At 52.2% G+C, this 21,815-nt stretch overlaps 1 protein-coding gene across 3 annotated transcripts; it reads right to left on the minus strand.

Annotated features, from left to right (window-relative positions):
• TIE1 (tyrosine kinase with immunoglobulin like and EGF like domains 1) lies at positions 1–19,030 on the minus strand. 3 transcript variants are annotated; one of them, XM_003801216.1, is made up of 23 exons: positions 18,810–19,030; positions 15,594–15,911; positions 15,393–15,503; positions 13,927–14,082; positions 13,633–13,764; positions 13,334–13,474; positions 12,998–13,126; positions 12,101–12,246; positions 11,753–11,897; positions 9,074–9,232; positions 8,793–8,930; positions 8,334–8,630; positions 7,625–7,915; positions 7,089–7,279; positions 4,726–4,936; positions 4,465–4,575; positions 4,066–4,256; positions 2,998–3,111; positions 2,817–2,887; positions 1,725–1,765; positions 1,544–1,640; positions 1,285–1,384; positions 1–477 (listed from the first exon to the last, which is right to left on the minus strand). In XM_003801216.1, exons 1-23 carry the CDS (start codon positions 18,865–18,867, stop codon positions 406–408), a joined length of 3,420 nt encoding a protein of 1,139 aa, XP_003801264.1. In that variant the 5' UTR covers positions 18,868–19,030; the 3' UTR covers positions 1–405. The 3 variants fall into 3 exon arrangements, with proteins under 3 accessions (XP_003801264.1, XP_023363505.1, XP_023363506.1); XM_023507737.1 differs by having other exon boundaries at positions 2–477; positions 7,065–7,279; positions 18,810–18,977; XM_023507738.1 differs by lacking the exon at positions 9,074–9,232 and having other exon boundaries at positions 2–477; positions 7,065–7,279; positions 18,810–18,977.
• Between the last annotated feature and the right edge of the window lie 2,785 nt (positions 19,031–21,815).

The raw sequence follows: 21,815 nt of genomic DNA on the forward strand, positions 1-21,815 counted from the left end.
ATGGAGCTTTTCAGAGCATTTATTTTTTTCTGAATGCAAGGCAGGGAGTGGGGAGTAGCTGGGCAGGGCATGCTAGTGGTGTGTGCTGGCTTGGATGGAGGGGCAGGAGCAGGGGCTTGTGTGTGGGGAGCAGTGGGATGGGGAACACATCTGTAGAGTGGCTGAACTACAAGGAAGTGTGGCTGGGATAGCTACAAGGGCCTCTGCAGAGGGGCAGGGGAGCAACTGCAAAGCATGGGAACCAATTTCCTGAAACCCACCCTATCCCTGGATCCCCTCTTATCTCCCTTAAGTTGAAAAAAAGTCTGTGAGGCAGCTTAGGTCAGGGGCTGTAAGGGTTAGAGTTTGTAGGGTGGATAGCAGAGTGCTCTGGCCAGCAGAGACAGGTTCTGGGTGGAAGGTGGCTCAGGCCTCTTCTGCTGTGGCATCAATGCCAGCATAAGTGAAGTTCTCAAACAGCGACATGTTCACATAGGCCTGGGGACAGAGCAAACTTTAGTGGGAGGTAAGGGTGAAGCCATATCTAGCTTAAAGCTCCTTGACTTTAATGCAGGTGGGGCATTTCAACTGACACTGATTGGTTCCAGAGACTCAAGATGGTCTCATAGCCAAGGGTGGCCCTTACCAGCCCAGGGCAGTTCAGGCACCAGACACAGTTGGGTGTCTTAGATGTGAGACCCTTGACTCTATTGTTAGAGGAGGGTTTTCATGAACTTATCCAATGAACTATTTGCTTATACATTCATTCATTCATTTCCTTATTCATCTAGTCAAAGGCTATTTCTGATGATTCACTTATACGGTTATTTGATCAGTCTTTCATCCTTAAGATAGTTATTTAATCATTGATTAATTCATATGCAGTTTTTTCATATTTACTAATTTTGATTTTTTTCATTTCTACTTATTTGATAATTCATTTATTCACATGCTTTGGTTATTGAATTGTGTATTTATTGATATAATTATTGTGTCATCCATCCACTGATTCTGTGAGAGGTGTCCCAGGTGAGCATGGGCTGATGGCCTTAGGAGAGGCACATGGGCAAGCAGGCTGGGACCTGGCACTTGGGAGGGGTGTTCTGCTAGGGATAAACAGCATCCTTAGAAGAGTTTTGGAAGGGCCTAGTGTTTAACCCAGCAAAGGGTGGAGAAGCAGGCTGCATCCCGGGGTCTAGCCCAGTGTGGTGATAGCCCTAGCTGAGAAAGTCTGGACAGGTAGTGAGGATGGCACCTATGAGAGGGTGCTCTGGGGAGCCTCTGCCCCCACCCCAGTCTCCTCACCTTCCTGGCTTCTAGCATTCGGCCTAACTGCAGTGCGATCTGGGCAAAGGGGGGTCGCTCATAGGGACGGTCCCGCCAGCACTGACGCATCAGCTCATACCTGTGGACAGGGGCATTGCTGCAATGAGGGGTCAGAGCCAACTGGGTCACAGAGCTCGAAGTTGAGACCACTCATCATGGAGACTGGGCCACAGAGATCAAAGTTGAGGCCGTTGGCTACAGAGATGGGGTCACAGTGCTTGGGGCTGGAGTGACTCACACTTCATCATCACAGTTTCGGGGCTGCTCCATGCGGTAGCCCTGAGGCAGTTTTTCATAGAGCTCAGCGCAGGTCATACCACAGTAGGGTGTGCCTCCTGCAGGAGGGGACAAGTTCCTCTCAGTCCAGGGCCCATATGGGTTAAGGTGGGGCATTCTGGGAATGGGGGCTGAAGACTCACCAAGGCTCACTATCTCCCAGAGAAGGACCCCAAATGACCAGCTGAAATGAGAAGGATGCCCTCAGTTACTTCTGGGCTAGAGGCCCAGAAGTTTAGTCTTCACCTACCTGAGATGTGTAGTCCCTCCTTGCCCTGTGTGTGTCTACTTAGTAAGCATCTGGCCTTGGCCAGCTGTTGTCTCTGCTCTACTGAAGCTCCTTCACGGTCCTCCATGCCCACACTCAGCATAATTATAGCCAACATTTTTCTGAGCAGTAAGGTTCAGGCACTGATCCTTTAATATACATGTCAGTTCATTTGGCCCTCACACCAACCCTGTGCTATAGCCTCTATTATTATCCCCATTTTACAGATGGAGACACTGAGACACTGAGAGCTTAGCTGGTAAGTGACAGAGCAGGGATTCAAACCCAGGTAGGTAAGCATCAGGCCTGAGCAGGGAGAGAGTTCAGGTGGGTACAGGGAATTTAGGGAGTCTTAGGGGCAGAAGTAGGAAGTAGGCGTGTTATGGTTGGAGGAGTAGTCAGTGTGGTGGACAGGGGGCTAGACAGGCCAGGCCAAAGGGCTTGGGGCAAGGGGTAGAGTGGCTCAGAGTTCGGGCTGAAAGGTTTGGCAGGTTTAGACATAAGTGGGCATTCCTGGAGAGGGAAGTGGAGTGTGCCAAGGTGGCCACCCTATGGTGAGGAGCCTTGGGGGTCTTATCTTGGTAAGATCCTCAGGTGGGCCATGACCTCCCTTTATAGAGGAAGGTGGGAGCATTTCTATAGTGGTCTCTCCATCTACATCAGGAATTACCCACAAGCGTCCCTAGCCCTCTCCAAGTCACCCCTCTATCTCTTATACAAACACAATCTGAACTATCCCTACCCTAATCCTGCCCCCCAAAACACTTCCCAAGAAACAAAACCTCCTTCCAGCTGGCCCTCCACCTTCCCTGGGCACTGCCAAGGTATGCTCTAGACACATCGGTGTTACACCTGGAACACACCCTAGAGACAAAGCCATGCCTGTGCCATGTCTGAGATGTGTCTGGGTTATGCCTGTGTGACCTGTGGAAGCCACGTCCCCTGCACCTCTGCACCTAATACTCACACATCACTCTTGGTGGTATAGACGCTGTAGTTCAGAGACTCAATGGCCATCCAGCGCACGGGGAGACGCCCCTGGCAGAGAATAGGTTTGAGGGGTCAGGTGTGGTAGAAGTGCCTGTTTGGAGGTTCCAGACAGCAGGGCCAGGCACAGGCCCTGAGGGGGAGGGTTGAATGATACTTACCATTGTCTTCTTCACATAAACCTCTTCCCCCCGAGAAAGGCCAAAGTCTGCAATCTTGGAGGCCAGGTTCTCTCCGACCAGCACATTTCGGGCAGCTAGGTCCCTGTGGATGAACTGCAGGCAAGGTCAGCAGTCAGAGAAGACTGGGGTATGAGGAACCCAGGACAGTGGGGCCAGTCAGGGGTCTGGTCCCATCATCAGGTCTTCATGGGCACCCTGATGCCTGTAGTATCCCTCCTCTTGTTCTACTCCTCTGGGCCTCAATCCTAGATTAGCCAACTGAGAAATCACAGTGCTGGCTCTCATGCCGTCCTTCTGAGGCCATGGCCAAGTTCAGGTTGCATCCCTCTTCCTGAGGTGATGGTGGCCACATGGCACCTTCTCTTTCCATCCCCCCTACCCCCTCTCTTCTAACCTCTACCGCCCTCTCAGTCCTGCTCCATCATTCCTCCCTTGTCACTGGCCCATCCCTCTGCTTTCAAGGATACCCAAAGCCTTACTATCCTAACATGCCTTGTGTTCCCCCAGGCAGTTGTTTCCTCCTCCTTGCCCTCAGGCACAGTGTTTTCAGATCCAGGTTCAGGCCTCCATCCATCCCCCTGTCTGATGGCTCTCATCTGCCCCCGGCTATCAGGCACCATCTGCAGGGTGACAGTGCACAGACTTCTGCTCCAGCCTCGGCTTCTCCCCTGAGCAATGGGCTGGCACCTGGAACTGCTCACTCCACACTCCTCCAGACCTGCCTCTTGCCCTTGTTCCCTTCTCACTGCACTCACACTTGCCATCTCACTAGGATTGGAACTAGGGCCTTCCTTCTCACTATTCCTCAGTCCCCTCAACTTCCCCTTACACAAACACAATCCTAACTATCCCTACCCCAATCCTACCCCCGAAACACTTTCCAAGACAAAATCTCCTTCCAGCTAGCCCTTCACCTTCCCTGGGCACTGCCAAGGTATGCTCCAGACATACTTGTGTTATACCTGGAACACACCCTAGAGACCAAGCCATGACTCAGAATACCTAAGCCTTCCCCTCACCCCTCCACCACCCTCCCCACTCACATACCTGCTTCTCACTCAGGTACTGCATGCCATTGGCAGCATCACTGGCAAAACGAAGCAGCTGCCGGGAGCTGAGGGTGGAGGCTGTGCCGTGCTCTCGAGCAAAAGCTGGGTCAGTCTCCAGAACCCGACTCTTACGCAGGAAATCCAGCAGGTTCCCATAGGGGGCATACTCAATAGCAATGTACAAGTAACCTGGGAGGTGAGGAGATACATGGTGACAATTTAGATACAGGCAGCATGGGCTGAGAGCAGATGACCAAGGGAAATAGACAGGGACCTTGACACATGATGGAAAACCAAGAGGGACATGCCAGTCACCTGTAGCCCCCAGCAAGCTACCAATGTGGTGGAGGTGATGGCAGATGGTAAGGATTTGGAAGGAGAGGTAGTGGGGGCTCACCTCGATTCTCACAGGCCCCCAAGAGGTTGATGATATTGGGATGATGCCCCAATTTGCACAGAACTTCCAGTTCTCCCGCAAAGTCACGATGGTCATTTTCAGAGGCATACTCTGTGTAGAGAATCCAATATCACTTTTGCCAGAAATAACTCTGGAGAAAGGGCATGGGCTGATGAGGGTGGGGGTCAATTGTTGGAGAGAGCTGGGGGAGGGCGGGAGCTGGGATGTATGGGACAAAGGAGAGGACCAGGGTCAGGGGACCTTTCAGCATCTTGATGGCTGCGTTCATCTTGAGCCCATCCTTCTTTATCATGGCCCGGATGACCTGGCCAAAGTTCCCCTCCCCGATGAGGTCCTCAAAGGTGATGTCCTCCCATTCCAGCACTGGATAGTTCAGGGGCTCTGGCTGTGGTTTGGGTCGCCGGGTCAGTGTCAAGGTCCCTGAGCTGAACTGCAGGATAGTCTCCTCGCCCTTCGTAGGATGGGACAAGTGAGTAGACAGTCCACACAAGAGATGTGGGGGCAGCAGAGGATGCAGACAGGCACACAAAAAGGTGGTTAGAAAAATGGACAGAGGAGGCCCTGATGGTTCCAGGGACAGACACTGATATGGAATCTCAGGATAAAGCTACAGGTGGGCCACTGGGAGGACAAATGTCCACAGAGATAAAGGTAGAGCTGCAGCCTGGGGATCTGGTGTGTGGGGCTCTGGAAGGCAGATGGAGGGCTTGCAGGCCATGTTGCTAGAAGCCATGACGGAAGGATGAATATTTCTGACATTTCAAACAGAAAAGAATGGGAGTAAGCTGTGTAGCGGGGAGCTTCCCTGGACTGTGCTACTCTCAAACCTAGGCTTCTTTGTCACCAGGGAGGCTGTGGAGAGGATCCCAGCCCTGGTTGGGCTGCAGGTGAGGTACCTTGACTAAGCACACAACACACACTAAATCCAAGGCACTGGGAGCCAAAGGAGGGGTCTGCCTCCCCACAGCAGCAGTATGAGAGATTACCCTGTCCACACACTTGGCATCCACAACTCTCAAGTCAAATCAGGACCTGAATAGAGCAAGACCACAACAAAGAGGAATGTCCAGTTCTCTCAGCTGAGTAGGTGAGCTACCTAGGCAGGGCCAAGGGCAAGAAAAGGAAATAGCTGAACAAGACCAAAAGGGTTGCCATATGAGACCTGGAAGAGGGGTGAAGACAGGCCTGTGGAGGGGCTTCCTAACTGCACCAAAACTTGGTTTGATGGCCAAGGCCTGAGGACATGGTGCATACAGATTCACATGAAGCATAGACAGCTGAAAGCATATATCAGAGTGCACATATGTGTAGGTGAATCCATGCAGAGGTGCACGGACACATGTAGGAGGTGTGCACAGACACACATGTGCATCCAGGACACATGCATATACAGGGGGCACCCACATGTGCCCGAGTTATGACAATATGTAACTGCTTTCCCATCTCCTGCCCCCAACATCTGTACCCATCACCCTCCCCCACCACAGCAGTGATAGCTTCTGTATGCACTGATCTCAGAGGAAGGGCCGACACTGGAACAAAGAGGCCAATTGAATCTCTGAGTGGATTTTTTAAAGGCATAGCAGAGACACCAGCCTTGGACACTAGGCTTTCTATTGCAAGGGCCAGCCCTTGAGAAAGAAGAGACCATTTTTTATTTTTTTAATGCCAAAGATGGTCTGTAAATATCAAGAGTCCATTCCTGGAGGACCAAAGGTAAAGTTCAGGTTGTGAGTGACAACAGGGAGGGAGAGCCCAGAAGTGACAGGACTTGTAGCAGAGGGAAAGCCAGACAGAAGGATGTGACAAGATGAGGTGACATTGGGTCCTCTCCCCCCAGCTCTTAAGTGATGGCTTGAGGGCTGGAGGGACAAGGGCTACAGGAGGTTGAGAACTCTGGCAGATTTACAGGGCAGCCAGGAGTGGAGGCTGGTGTTCTTTGATCAGGAGCAAGGGTGAGGCTACATAATTTCAGAGCAGGAGAAACAGTTGTCTGAAGGGTTGTGGTCATGGGTCTGAGGGACACAAAATAGGCCTTCTGCAGGGTATAGGGGAACCCATGGAGATCTTATGTTTCCCAAAAGAGGCCCTGGGATTTGCAAGGGTGGTGGTTGGGAAGAGGAGCTCATGGCATGAGTGGCATGAGTGGCCTAAAGGCAGGAGGCCACAGCAGGGCTGAGGATGTCTGCCAAGCACATGTGTGGACAGAGGCCAGTACAGATGCAGGTGCCCCTCTGTGGCATCACGTAGGCTTAGATCACATCTAGGGAGAAGGAAGCAGGAGAGGAAAACCCAAGTTGACCAAGTCTAAGCCTAGCTGGCCCTGGTGAAATATAGACATAACTGAGTTATTCTGAACTGGGAATATTAAATATTTCACCCCTAACATAAATGGGCTCGTGAACTGAGTTCAGTTCTAAAGAAATAAAGAAAATTACATTTTGCACCCTTGAGTAATGAGTGTAGCTTGATACCTGCAACACAGATATGCAACGTGTGAGCGCATGCGCACACACGGTATGTAAACAACTAAACGTACGTTGGGGAAATATGCATGCACAAGGGCTGTACACATGCACCTGGGGTGGCCATGGGCCACTGACCGATCCTGACTGGTAGGTGAAGGTGCGTCTCCGGTGCAGGCAACTTCTGCGGATGCACGCCAGGGTGAGGAGTGCAGCCAGGATGGTGAGGCAGGTGGCAGACACGGATCCCACCACAGCTAGGATCAGCTGCTGATCCAGGCCCTCCTCTGATGCCCGGCTCTCTTGGACTGGGCCTTCACCCTGCAGCCCTGAACACAGTAAGAGGGGCAGCTTAGGGGATACCTGGGTCAGGGAGGAACCCAGAGGCCGCCATGGAGTCACACAGAGAGAGAGGTCAAAGATCAGAGTATAGGACTCATGAAGGTCACTTAGGCCACATGGAGAAAGGGACCAGGGGTGCCACAGGGGTCACACAATTTTTTCAGCCCTAAGATAGTGGGTCACAAGAAGGGAAGGGTCAGAGTCCTCAGTACCAGGGCTGTATCACTTGTTGGGAGGGGTCCAGGATGCCCTGGCTCCACCAGGGATTGTGTGGAGAGAGCACACTGAGGCCAACCTCAGGCCCAGGAGTCCTGGGGGCCTTGCCCTCTCACCGTTGCCCAGGGTGGCCTCTTCCACCATGTTGCTCCAGTCACCGAGACCCTGAACACTGGCACGCACGCGAAAGAGGTAGCGTGTGCTGGCATTGAGGCCGCGGACAATGGTGCCTGTCTCCTCAGGCCTGTCAACATCCATCCACAGGGGGTCTCCTGTGCCCCCAGCCACCTGCACCTCTACAACGTACTTGGATATACGCCCAGCCAGAGCCTCTGGGCGCTGCCACGTCAGCTGGATCTCAGTATCTGAGAGGGCCTGGGCCTGGAGGTGTCGGGGGGCTGGAGGCCCTGGGGAGAGGGGGGCAGGAAGGCAGGGTTCAGACAGGACCAGGACCAGGCTATGTAGCTGTGGGGCAGACACGTCTGCTCTGTGGACCCCAGGAAAGGAGCCATGCTGCTCTTCCATCCTCCTCTTCCATCCCCAGGCCACCCTCACCCCCAAGCTTTTGCTCCCCCTTGCTCTCCTTGTATCCTCTTGTACCCTAAGTCCTCCCCACATCTCTCCATACTGTGTCCCCATCCACATGCTCCTGGTGACCGATGGCCTCCTGGTATCCTATATCCTCCCTGCATCTCACATCCTTGCTGGGCTCATGTCTGCCTGACACCTGAGGTGTGTTCTGTGTCCTGTCCGTGCCTACCCAATCTCTCCTGGTCTTATGAGTGCCTGTGTCCCATGTCCTCCTCTTCCCTAGCCCAGACATACCGCTGGGGGGCAGATGCACATGTGCGGGGGGTGAGGCGGGCCCCAGGAGAGTGCAGTGGTAGAGCCGCACATCCAGCTGGTAGTGGGTGCCAGGCATGAGTCCAGCCAGGAGGGCAGTGCGGGCCTGGGTGGATGAGACATTCTCCCGCCGCTCCTGTCCCCGTGCCCTGTCCCATAGGCGCAGCAGGAAACCATCGCCCACCAGTGGCCCAGGCACGGAGGGCAAGGACCAGCTCACTCGCAGCTGATCAGGGCCCTCCACATGCCAGCCCTCCAGCCATGGCTGCAAAGAGGGCTCTGGGGCCAGAGGTCAGAGGTCAGAACTGTCCAATGGGTCCTCAGGGCTGTATAGGACAGTGATCCCCAGTGGACAGCCTCCAAGGGGAAAGGCAAGAGCCCTTTGGGGGACAGGAGAGAAACCCTTGGGGTGACAGGAAGGGATAACTCTTGACCACTCACCAGGACAGTCTGTGGTCATGAGGGTGGGAGGCCCCCAGGCCCCCTCTCCCCCTTCCCCTGGGCGGCTCAGCTGCACACGGACACTGTATCCTGTTCTTGGCCTCAGGTTCATTAATGTCACGTTTTCACTGGGGTCCACTGGGGATAGGGTGTACAGTGTACATCATTCAGCCCCCTTCAGCCATGCTCTTCTTCTTGTACTATCCACCCCTCTTTCCCACTCCCCTATGCCTTCTCTGTTAGCCAGCACTTCTGGGCCATCCTGGTTCCCTCCCACTCACCCACAATAGCTGACCAAGCCATGGTGCTGTCCTGGGGCCGGTAATGCAGACGGACAGAGGAGATGGGTCCATCCCCAGAGAACGAGACCAGCGGGGAGACCACAAGCTGGCGGCTCTGCTTGGCCAGGAGCTGAGGTGCAGCCAGGGGCACTGGGGGCACTGCCGGGAGAGTGGGGATGAGGCATGGCCACATTGCCTGTTGAGGCCTCAAGGAAAGGAGGGGCTCTGCAATGGGCTTCAAAGACACCTCTGCAGTTTGTTTGGAGCTGAGAACCCTTGGGGCTTCAGGTAGACAAAGTTCAGCAGATGACCAGAGTAGCCAGGGCCCAGGGAGGACAGAGTTTTGGCCAGGGATTTGTCAATAGGACATGAGTGTATTGAACCAGCTACTCAGGAGGCTGAAGCAGAAGCCTCCTGGAGGTGAGACAGGGCTTGGGCTGTATACTCTGCCCATATAGCATGTGGGTAGACAGAGGGGCTGGAACCCAGGGTAGAGGGGCAACCTGGGTGTCACTCTGGTCTCTGCCCCTCCCTTCATCATTCACACTCTCTTAATAATAAAAAAGAAAGTGCAGTGACAAAGCGCCTGCTCTAGCCAATGCCTCATTGCACAGCCTCTGATTCTCACAGCTACTGTGTTTCCCTGAAACACGGTACCTTCCCTAAAGGTAAGAGACCTTCCCAAAAAATAAGCCCTAGCAGGATTTCTATGCATTTGTTAAATATAAGCCCTACCCTGATAATAAGACCTAGTGATGGGCTGCATAGCCACGCTATGCCATGCATTTCTGCGCTGAGCAGTAAGGAAGACTGGAATACCTTTTATCTGCCACAGCTCCTTTCTCTGAGCCGTTGGCACTTGCGGGGGTGTGCGTGTGGTAACTGCAGTTGCAGGCATTCTATTGCGCAGGTGTGAACGGCTAGGGGGAAGGAGTTCACACATCACTAGCACCAGCCCCATCAACAGGTGGGCTCCCCCTGTCAGGTTCCAGAAGAAGATAACTTAACTATATTTGAATAAATGTAGATTGTTGCATTATACTTAATAAAAATAAGACATCCTCTGAAAATAAGCCCTAGTGTGTCTTCTTGAGAAAAAATAAAAATAACAGTGTCTTATTTTCAGGGAAACACGGTACTCTTCAGATATGGCTCATTACCCCACATAATGAAGACACTGAGGCTCAATACCATTGACTGGCTTGTCTAAGGTGATGGCAAGATAAAACCTGAGTTTGAACTAGGTCTCTCTGACCAGGCAACCTCAAATCAATTGGTTCTTTTTTTAAGAACTAGAGTCTTGTTCTGTTGTCCAGGCTGGACTGCAGTGGCATCATCATAGCTTACTGTAGCCTTGAACTCCTGGGCTTGAGAAATTCTTCTGCTTCAGCCTCCTGAATAGCTGGGACTACAGGTGTGCATCACCATGCCACGCTAATTTTTAGAATTTATTTTGTAAAAATGGGGTCTTGCTATGTTGCTCAAGCTTGTCTTAAGTGATCCTCCTCCCTGAGCCTCCCCAAATTCTGGGATTACAGATATCAGCCAGTGTGCCAGCCCAGACTGACTTTCTAAGAAGAAAGAAAGGAAGAAAGGAAGGGAGGGAGGAAGGTGGGCAAGCCTGATGCAGAATTGTGAGCTGAGGAGGTTGTCAGGCAGCAATGAGCATGCCATGGGAAGATGCTGATCTGGGGGGAGGCAAAGGTCCAGTTTGGGTCCCAAGGAGCCCCTGGTGCTTACAGCTCATATGGGAGTTGCCAGAGAATATTCAAAATCTTGGGATTAGATGACATTTAAAATAACAATAATTGTTAGCATATACTGAGCACACACCCTTGGTCAGGCACCGTGCTAAATGCTTAAATGAATACATCCTCTAATTTGATCTTCATAGCGACCTTATCAACTAAGTGCTAATATTCATTTTAAAGGGAGAGAAACCAACTAAAAGAGGTTAGTAACTTGCTGTAGGTGATGCAGCAAGGAACTTGTGAAGAGAGGATTCAAATGAGGTAATCTGAGTCTAACACCTGGGGAGAGTGAGCAGGGAAGGTGAAGGATAGATCCAGGTGGGGATGGGGGAAAAATGAGGCTCCGGGAGGCAGAGTGGGACAGTGAGAAAGAGGAATGCAAGGGGTGCTCATGTAGGAAGAGGAGAGGGGGTCAGAAGCAGGGACAGCAGCTGAGGGGTGTCAGTCATGTGAGTGGCTGAGGCTCACGGTGCTAGAGAGGGTGAAGGGGCACCCAGCCTGGGGTGGGATGCTCTGCTCTGGGACTTATGGGTCCCTCCTATTCTCCTGGTGGACTCCTGGGCAAACACTGCCCCTGGGGAGTAAAGCTAGTCACCCTGTGAGATCCACAGCACCATGCACTCCCCTGGGGGACTTAGACTTGTGTGTGTATGGTGGTTGAGAGGGAGCATGGCTAGGCAGGAGGGAAGAAGAGGCTGGGAAGTGTCCAGTTTCTGTGGCAGGGGATGTCCTTTCCAGATGGGACTAGGCTGTGCTCCAGCCTTGACATTGGCTGGTCTGACCTCTAGTTGACCACAGCCCTCTTTGTGTGGTGCTAGGCCATGACCTTTGATGTCCTTGCCTTCCCACAAGGATCCCTAGTCTGAGCAGCATCAGAGTGCTGACTCGGCTCTTTGTGCCTTCTCCATGGACCTAGGATGTCACTGACCTTTGACATTGACCTTGAAACGCCGGCTATCTTGGCCACCAGATGTGGACACACGGCACTCCCAGAATCCACTGTCCCCAAGAGCCAACCGGGGCACCTCAAACTCAGCGGTGGTCCTATCTGGCTCCACGATGGCCTTGGTGGACTGAGAGGGGAGATAGGGACAGATCACAGAGAGTGAACTCCCCTGTAGCAGGTACACATACATCTGTCTCACCAACCAGTCTGACCTCATTTGAGCATGGTCAGGCCAATAGGAGGAGCCTGCAGAAAGTTCTGAGGGGTTAGGGATCAACTGTGAAGCTGGCAGGATGGGAGGCTGGTGGGTTAGGTGTGATCGGGGCTGACCAGGAGCACGGTGCCATCTGGCTTGCGCAACTCCATGCTGCCCCGTACTGGGAAGGGGTTCCCAGCAGCTGCACAGTTGATACGGGGCATAGTTTCTAAGTTGAAATCCAGTTCTGAGGCCATGTTGAGGATCTGGGGGATCCGGTCTAGAGAAAGACAGAGAGGACACTCATTCTGGAGCTCCCACAGGGCAGACATGTGACCACCAAAGTGACCTTAATCCTGTGTTCTTCCCAGTGGGGACACCACTATTTACTTTGTTGCTCCAGCCTGAAAGCTATCAAAGTCCTCCAGCACCCTTAGCCCAAAGCCCCATCAGTGTGGAGTCTGCCTCCTTCCCCCTCCCAGTTCCTAATGCTCCCTAAAACCTACCGGCAGGTCCCTTGGCACCCTCACACCAGCACACTAGCTCAGGCCTCATCGTTTCTGGTTCCCAGCTATAGACTCCAACAGTGTCTCCTGCTTCCACTCTCCAGCCAGTAGCTAGGCGCCCTGTCTCAAACTCAAATCTCATTCACTACCCTGTGTCTCTTCAACAATTCCCTCTTGCCCCTATCCTATTAAGTGCAAAGCCTGAGTCCTTAGCCCATGTTCTTTCTCCGACCATCTCTCTCCTGTCCTCCATCTCCAATCTCCAAACACAGATTGCACCTCCTTCCAGAACCCTCCCTGACCCTCCCAGACCAGTCGGGTGTCCTCTGGGCTCCCGTGTTCTCTGGGCTATTGCTCCTTAGGTCAGGATGGCTGAGTGGTGAGAACTCCACCAGAATATGACTTCCTGAGGGCAGGACTTGAACATTACAGGGAGAGGAGGGATGAGTCTCTTCCAAGCCAGGGGGATGTGTTTGAGGAAGGCTGATTCATCTTGAGGGGTCTCAGAGACCTTGATGCTCATACCTGACTTCTCACAGTGTACTCCATGCCACCCAGAAGGGCAGACACAGCCGCTGAACCGGTCACAAGTGCCGCCATTCTGACACTGGCACTGGAGGCGGCAATCAGCTCCAAAATGACCAGGGGCACAGGCTGGGAACAAAGGAGGTATGATTAGGGGGGCCTAGGGCAAGAGCAAGGGCAAGGGCAAGGAGGGCCCAGGTGGGGGCCACTGGTTAGGCTCACCACTGGTTAGGTGAGCCCACCTAAGCCTGTAAGTCAGGGTCAGAGTGAAGGGCCTGGGTCAAGCTTGTGGCCAGCTCTCCTGATCAGGGCCAGGGAGAAGGTGCTAGTCCATACCTTCCTGGCATTGGCTTCCTCTCCAGCCAGACCCACAGGAACAGCCATAGGGGTCAGGGAGGCAGAATGTGAGGCCACGGCAGCCTGATGTACCTGGGCACTGGTCCTGACAGCTCTGCCCAAAACGGCCCTCTCTGCAGGCTAGAAAGAGGGCGAGTGGGAGTACAGGCCTTTGTTGGGCCTTAGGGTCCAGGATCTGCCTGGCACCCTCATTCTCCAAGCTTCATTCCCATGGTTCTAGGTTCCTCCCCCAGCTAGCCATCCTCTCCTGCCGAGGTTCTAGCTTTCCTTCTCCTTACCCTGCTCACAGTGGGTACCAGTGAATCCGGGAGGACACACACACTCCCCATCGTGGTCATGGCAGACACCTCCATGCAGGCAGCCTGGGCATTCCTTAGCACAGCCTGGTCCCCAGCGCCCAGCCCCACAACCTAGAGGAAAGTGTTTTCAGAAACTGACCTTTACCCACCTGGCCATTGCCACTGAGGACTGGGGAGCTCTGGGGACCTAAGAGATCCAGGGAACCCACAGAAAGTACCTATAGGGGTCCCAGTTTCCCACACCACCCACAACCTCTGTCCTCTGTTTCTGACCCCGGACGATGAGCCGAAAGAATGCACTGCCCAGGGGGCTGGCTTCCAGGTAGGTGGCACTATAAATACCACTCGATGATGGCTGCACATTTGGGAGCTGCAGTAGGAACCGTCCATCCTGGGCCTCATGCCAGTCCAGAGTGTAGAAGTAGGATCCTAGGGTAGATGAAAGGGACAGGGCCCTCAGCATAATGTGAGGGCCGGTGTCGTTTCCCTCTATCTCTGCCCACATGGGATCACATCATGCACAGTGATCAGACCTGAGAGGCACCATGAGAGCCTAGCACCAGCCCAAGAGCTCAAAAGCACCCTCGTCTTTATGTTTAACTAACTACCCAGTAAACCACAAATCCTGTTCAGTCTACCTCCTCTTCAGCTCCTAAGCCAGTCCCTGGTTCCTCTAGCCCACTGCCACTTCCCAGTCCTAGCCACCTTGGTAAGTAGGCTCTCTGCACAACAGATCCTCTCTAACTTCCTGTTTCAGCTCCCAGTTCTCCCCAGCCCTTAGGACAAATCTAACTTAGCACCTCATTCTCACCAATTCTACTCCTCTGAGCCCTCAGCCCCACATTTATCCAAAACCTTACAATCTTGCCTTTGCTCCTACCAGCCCCCCTCCTAGAATGCCTTCCTTCTGTCTGTGCCTGGTTTCTTTGTGGTCCCACTTTCCTGAGCATGGTGCAGGTACCATCTACTCTGGGGTCTCTCCCCTAAGCCTCTCCCTCCAGGATCTGCAGACCCCTTATCAGATGGGTGTCCCAGTCCCTGCCCCCCCACCCCTTCTTGCCTCTATGCTTAGGACCAAATGGACTCTAGAGACCCAAGTCTGTCTGTGTCTCTCTGGGCGCTGGAGCTTAGAACTCCCTGGCCCAAGGGAAGTGTCTTCTTCCTGCAGGAATCTTTGGGGACACACAGGAAAATAACTCCTGGAATAGGGTAGCCAAACAAAGGGTCTGATGGGGCCAGAACTGAGGGCAGGCCTGGGGCTGAGATCCTACAGGTCTGCCCAGCCTAATCATGTGTCTGCATTGAGGATCTAGGCTGGACAGGGCTTTGGGAGAGGCTAGACTCCCTGCCTGTGTGGGCACTTTGTTATCAGTTCTCTGCCTTCTCAGAGGATGCTGCTTTCTGCCAGTGGGGGCATGTGACACCACCACCTGCTAACTCCCAGAGGACAAAGATGAAGGTTCAATATAGTGCTCCTCTGGGAGTTAGATGAAAGAGGTAACTGAGTCCCCTGAATAAGGTAGGAGGGCAGCTCAGAGCTAGAGATGAGATGGATTCAGATGTGTCCCATGGGACCTGGTCCAGGACAGAGGAGGGGCCTTAGAAATTGACCAGGAGGGTAAAAGATGTACCAGGGTGACGGGTGTGTAAGGGGCCAAAGCTGAGTGTGCTGAGGGCAAAGGAGCTTCAGGGTCAGAACTCTGGGTCTGCCTATGGGCTGGTCCAAATGCCCTTCTCACCGTTGCTCTTCCAGATCACATCTGTCTGCTTCTCCTTGTGCACACGTGCGGAAAGCACAGCTGTGTCGCCTTTGTTTACAGTGTGAGTGACCCTGTCTGGGAGCAGGTGGGCTGCGGGGTGGAGAGGGTGGAGTCAGCGGCTGGGGGCACAGTCGCCTGCCAGGCCGTTCCCCCTACCCCGACCTGGCCGGCCGTACTCACCTCCGGGGCTGTTGTGCACGTAGATGACTCGCGCGCGTTGAGCCCCGGCACCGCCCACACAGGAGAAGACGCCTACCAGGTCCGAGGGCTTGGAGAAGCCGCGCAGCGTAACCTGGTGCGAGCCGTTGCGCGCCAGGCGCAGGGGCTGCCCCGGCGGCAGGGTACGTACTATGCGGTCGTCCTTCTCCAGCAGCAACGGCGGGCCCCAGGCATCGGCGCCCCTCCGCGCCCCGGCCTCCCCGAACACGCAGGTCAGGAAGAAGCGCTGGGGGTCCGTGAAGCACAGGTTGGCCAGCAGCGTCAGGTCCACAGCCGCCCCTGGGGCCAGGGCACCAATGACTTCATCGTGAGCAGGCACAGGCAAAGAACCACCCTACCCCCTAGTTCTCTGATCTTGCTGCTCTGAGGAGAGTCCCCACCTTCACTCTTCCTCCTCTGTCCGGTGTTTAGACCCCACAGGCCCGGCACTATATCAGGCATTTCCACCCCCAACCCCCTTCCATGTGCACTGGCCCCTTTCTCTCAAGTCTCTTCATCCCAAAAGAACAAAAACAAAACCACAAATCCTTCTCTGGCTGGGCATCCCTTTCCTCCTCCCGCCAGATGGCTTCCCTTTCAGCCCAGCTTTCGGAAGGAATGATCCACGCTCCCTGTCTCCATTTCCTCACTCTGTTCCTATCAGTCCTGTGTCTCTCAAACTCCCCTGCAAAGGTTGCCCTGAGCCACTTCTCTCCAGCTCCCCCCAGGAGGGTGCAGGCTAGGAGAGCCTTAGAGAACAAAGTGTCACCACCCACCACCAAGATGTAGAAATGTGTGGTGGGCTGGGATTTGAGGTAGGAGAGGCCTGGCCCTGAAACCGACAGGTGGTAGAACAGACACACAACTTGCTTGGGGCCAGGCCCAGGGTCAGGGAAGGCACTTCAAGTAGGTCTTGGTCTTTGCCTTCCAAAGACTTCACTGCCTAGTTGAGGGGACAGGCATAGACATATGTGCCAAAGAGAGGGTGCTGTGTGTTGGATCACAGAGAAGGGGCCCCTAACCCCTCATGGGGGAGGGAGGTAGATGAAGAGATGCTTCCTGGGAGATAAACTAGAGCAGGGCACAATGGGACATGGACAATGGGGAGGGAGAGAGGGCAGGAGTAGGGAAAAGGTGTTTTAGACAGAGAGAATAACTTGCTAACGGCCTGGAGTGAAAATACCATGGTATGGGGAGGCAGCTGCCCACATTTGGTTGGTCGGAACACCAGATATGAGGCCGAGAGTGAGAGGATGCAGGTAGAATCAGAGTCCAGGCCAGCCCAGACTGTGGACAGCCCCGAAGGCTTGCCTAAGCTCCTGAACTCCCCCCACCCCCACCCCCACCACTGTCCCTGTTGGCTAACTGTCAGGTAATTAAGTGCCACTTAGCTTATCAGTTAACATTCTTTAAAAGGCTACCAAGAGTAAATGAAGCCAGTACTTTCTGACCCCATCTTCACCCCTCTTCCTTGGATCCTCACCCTCCAGTGAAGCTGATGTTCTTTCCATTGAGGGAGGAGGGTCATGACAATTGTTCTACAGGCTTCCTTGGGCAAGCTCATCCACTCCCTTGGCTTTAACCATCACCTCTGTGTCAATGACTTGGGGACAGCCTTTCAGCCCTGACCTGTATTTCCATCAGCTTTCCCAAACCTGTTCCTCTCCTGTGCTTCCTAACTCAGCAGACAGCACCCGCCACCTGAGATACCAGCTATGGAGTCATCTCATACTCCTGCTGTCATAATGACTTTTTTTGGATGTCAATTATGAGCCCAGCACTTTATTGATGTTCTCTCATTTTACCATCCTATCTAGGGAGGTGGGTGTAATTATCCCTATTTTATAGCTTGCTCAAGGTCATACAATTAATAGTGGCAGAGCCAGGTTGTCTGATCCTAAAGTCCACGCCTCTGAGCATTATGGTGGCCACTCTAATCAGTCACAGAATTCCACATGCTGTTTCCTAAAAGCGTCTATACTTTATGACCATTTCCCAAGCCTGTCTTGGTTCAGCCCTCATCCCTACTCACCTGGACCAATCTAGCCACAGCCTCTCCTTTGCCGATTCATCCTTCAAAGAGATCCATCTAAGACTCACAAGTCTGACCTCGTGACTTTCTTTCCTATAGCCTTTCATGACTCCCCATTAGGATAATGCCCTGAAGATAATGTGCATGTTCCCAAGTCCCTGGTTTCTCCTGCCTACCCCTCCTGCAGCATTCCCATGGGCACCTTCTTTCCTGTACACTTTCAGGCCCGTGATAATTGCATTTATTGTTCTGGCCTCCTCGAATGAAGAAAGAAGATGATGCTCTTAGTGAAATCTTTCCTAGCTCCCTTTTCATCTGTTACCTGAGGCTGGCTCCCACTCCTCAGTGTTCTGCTAGAGCTCCTTCTGTCTCTGTGTGTTTAGCCCTCTTTCCATATCTTGCTTTTTGTACTAGACCCTGAGCTACCCTAACGCAGCCTCTGTGTTCTAATCTCCCAACCAGTGTGGACTGAAGGCATCAGCTTTCTCTTACTCAGACACCCTTATCTAGTGCCAGGCACAATGCTAAGTGCTCTGCCTGCATCGTCTCATTTAAACCCCATGATAACTATAGGAGGTGAGAGTCACTTAATGTCATTGTAGAGCTCTGGAGGTTGCTAGCCTCTCAGCACTTAGTACAACTTCTGGAATATTTTTGGTGCTCAATAAATGTTTGTCCAATGAATAATTGAATAAACCCAACACATGGACCCTATGAGCACCCACTGAAAACTTCACAGTGCTCATGGGCCCTGATGCTTCCTGTGGTCCTAAGATCCACCACAGTCAGCACCCCCTCCCCCATGCCCACTGCAGGGATTTCTAACATCTGCCTGACCTCACTTTCTAGTAGATCAAAGTGATGATGGGGGTTCTTTTCTTTTTTTCTTCAGCTTTTTATTATTGTGGTAAAATACATATAAAATTTACCAGCACACAGTTCAGTGTTATTAAATACATTCATAACGTTGTGCACCATCAGCACCATTCATCTCCATCTCTTGGCAAATCTTGTAAAACCGAGACTCTGTACCCGTTAAACATAACCCTTTCCTCTCTCCCTCCAGCCTATGGCAACCACCATGCTCTTTTCTCTTTTTAGGATAGGATAGAATTTCTTAGGGGCAAATTAGAGACTTGAGGCCTAGAAACGGGGTGCGGACTTACCTACTTGAGAAGCAAGGAAGAGGATGAGGAGCAGGAAAGGGGGCCCCTGCCAGACCATAATCCAGAGGCTGCCCCAGGCCAACCAGGATGAGCCTGGCCTTGGGTCAGTTGCTGTGGGTCTGAGTGCTCAACCTGTGTGTGTTGGTGCTGGGGAGGAAGAGGAAATGAGGTGGCTTGGGTGGGAGGGTGGCAGAGGACAGGGATGGGAGGACTTATCCTGCTCCTGAGCCTCTAGGCCCCCCAATCTGGCCCCCTGCAAGGTGGAGATGGGTGTGGCCCAGAGGGCCCTGGAATGGGGTCACATGCAATGGGGAGGGTTATAATAAGGACAAACCTAGGGACTGCTGGACTGATTTTTTTCTATCTTGTTTCCCTTTAATCCTCAGTCTCGCTGGCACATAGGAAGCGGGAGGAGTCAGGAAAGGGAGGAAGCCAGTGGCTTCCGTCTATTGAGGAGGGATAGGGGGAGGACATTGTTCTGGGATTCCCCTCCCCCCAGCACATACATGGCCCACATCACTCCTGGTGTGTGTGCTACAGGACACAGAAAGTTGCATGGCCTTCCTAGAAAGCAATTCACAGGTGTAGCACAAAGATCTTCATGGCTCTGAGAATGCATATGCTAGAAGGAACACAGGCCAACCAAGAGCCTTCAAGGTTATCTCGTGCACCCCTCTCACTTTGCAGATGGAAAAACTGAGTCCTGCAGTGTTTAAAGGTACCCTGAGGTTATGGCAAGGCTATGACTTGAACTTCTGACTTGGTCCTTGCTTTCTCAGTGCTGGTCTTTCCACAAGGCCACACACAAAAAGGAACTAGGGAACATGCAGGGAGTGGGACTGTTGCATAGATAAGCTATCAGCTTAAGCTGCTAATGGAGGCTTCAGCTTATTGTCCGCCAAATGTCATTCATTTTGCAGCAAGCCCATGCCTACCCTGGGCACTGGGGCAGCAAGTCTTCCCACTCACTCTTGACAACTGATGACAATCAAGATTCTTGGCAAAGCCAAGCTGCATGGATCTTGTCTTTGCTGCCTTTCCCAGACTCATCTTCCACTGCTCCACCTCTTGCTACCACTGGTAATTGGTCACAGTTGCCAGACCAGAACATGGCCAGTAGGTAAGGCATGTCCTTGGGAGGTCCTTCGGGGTGGGGGTGGAGTTGGCCAGGCTTAGCTGGTTAATTTGTGACTCCTGGCCTGGAATGGAATGGTTGGAATGGTATGATACCTGGTGCCAGCTTTAGTGACTTAGGTGTGGAAGTCCAAACCCTCCCTCTGGGGTGGGGACATTGTTCCAGAGTCTGTTGTGGGAATGGGCTTCATTCTCTGGATACTCCAGGCTCAAATTCACTTTCTTGGGGAAATTGGGTGCCTGTAGCTTAGCTGAACTGATTTAGGCCCAGAGCTCTTCTAAAAGTCTCCAAAAAAATCACAGGAGAGGCTTTGACTCCTAGAGTAGCATGAAAAAGGATTATGGGAAGACCTGTGACCCCATAAGGGCCACACACACTCCCATTCCTTGGTCTGAGGCAGGAAAGAGCTTTCTCTGGACAAGGTTCTGTGCGGGAGTGGGAGTGGGACCAGACTGAGTGGTTGATGTCTTAGATATCAGCTCATCTTGGTGCCAGGATCTTCGAATCTGGGATGAGAAAGAAGGTGGAAATGCGGTGGCACATGCCTATAATCTCAGCACTGTGGGAGGCTGAGGCGGGTGGATTGCCTGGGCTCAGGAGTTGGAGACCAGCCTGGGCAACAATGAGATCCCTCTCTACTAAAAATAGAAAAACTAGCTGGCTATTGTGGCAGGCATCTGTAGTTCCAGCTACTTGGGAGCCTGAGGCAAGAGGTGACAGAGTGAGACTGTCTCAAAAAAAAAAAAAAAATACTTGGGCCATTTGTGTGGCAGGATTGTAGGCAGAGTACACTTTTGGGGAACTTTTCCTTTGTTCTGGGAAGACCTCGTTGGCCTGATGTCATTTTGCAAGTGTGTGGAGAACACTTGGGAAGCATTTGTTCTTGAAAATAACACAGGTATTGGCACAGATATTTGGTTTGAATGGGGAAGTTTGGGATTCCAGGATACTGGCATGTGCAGACTCTGAGCCCAGCCAGGTGCAGTGGCTCACTCACTCTGGGAGACCAAGGCAGGATTGCTTAAACTGAGGAATTTCAGACCAAACTCTTGCCTGAGCAAGCAGGAGACCCTATCTCTACTAAAAATAGCAGGGTGTTGTGGCAGATGCCTATAGTTCCAGCTACTTGGGAGGTTGAGGCAAGAGGATCACTTGAGCTCAGGAGTTTGAGGTTGTTGTAAATTATGACACCAGAGGACTCCACCTGGGGCTACAGAGTGAGACTCCCTCTCAAAAAAAAAAAAAACAAAAAAATCAAATGTCTAACAGAGTCTGTGCCCATCTACCCTCCCCATTTTCACTAGAAAACAAACCTTAATAATGATTTGTGGATAAATAAAATGCAAATATTATAGAATTTGTACACAAGAATTTGTATTGTGAAACAATATCCTGTAAGTATTAAAGAATATTTTACATGTGTTGAGATTTTGTTGCAAATAATTTAAATAGCATCATTTCACAAATAGCATGTCCCAAATAAAATGATACTGCACACATTTTGAGTGGGTTGTATATATGTCTGCTTCTGCAGTAGAAATACTTCACCTGTAGTGCTTGTCTTAAAGACTCAGTCACTGGAAAATTATGGGCTAAAGATAATGTTAATGCAAAGATGAAATTCTACACTTTGATTATTTTTTTTAAGACTTTTATTTATTTACTTTTTGTTGTTGTAGTATGGCCGGGGCCGTGTTTGAACCCACCACCCTTGGTATATGGGGCCAGCCTGCTCACTGAGCCACAGGCGCCCCTGAAATTCTACACTTTGTAAAGTTAACCTCCTCAACCCAAAACAAACTAAGTTGATAATGATTGAACTAAACAAAACACATTTAAAAAAAAGAAAAAAGCAAGAATAGCAGCACAAT

This window comes from Otolemur garnettii, unplaced genomic scaffold (genome assembly GCF_000181295.1).
Source record: "Otolemur garnettii isolate 467f Iridium unplaced genomic scaffold, OtoGar3 scaffold00202, whole genome shotgun sequence".
Classification (NCBI taxonomy): domain Eukaryota; kingdom Metazoa; phylum Chordata; class Mammalia; order Primates; family Galagidae; genus Otolemur; species Otolemur garnettii.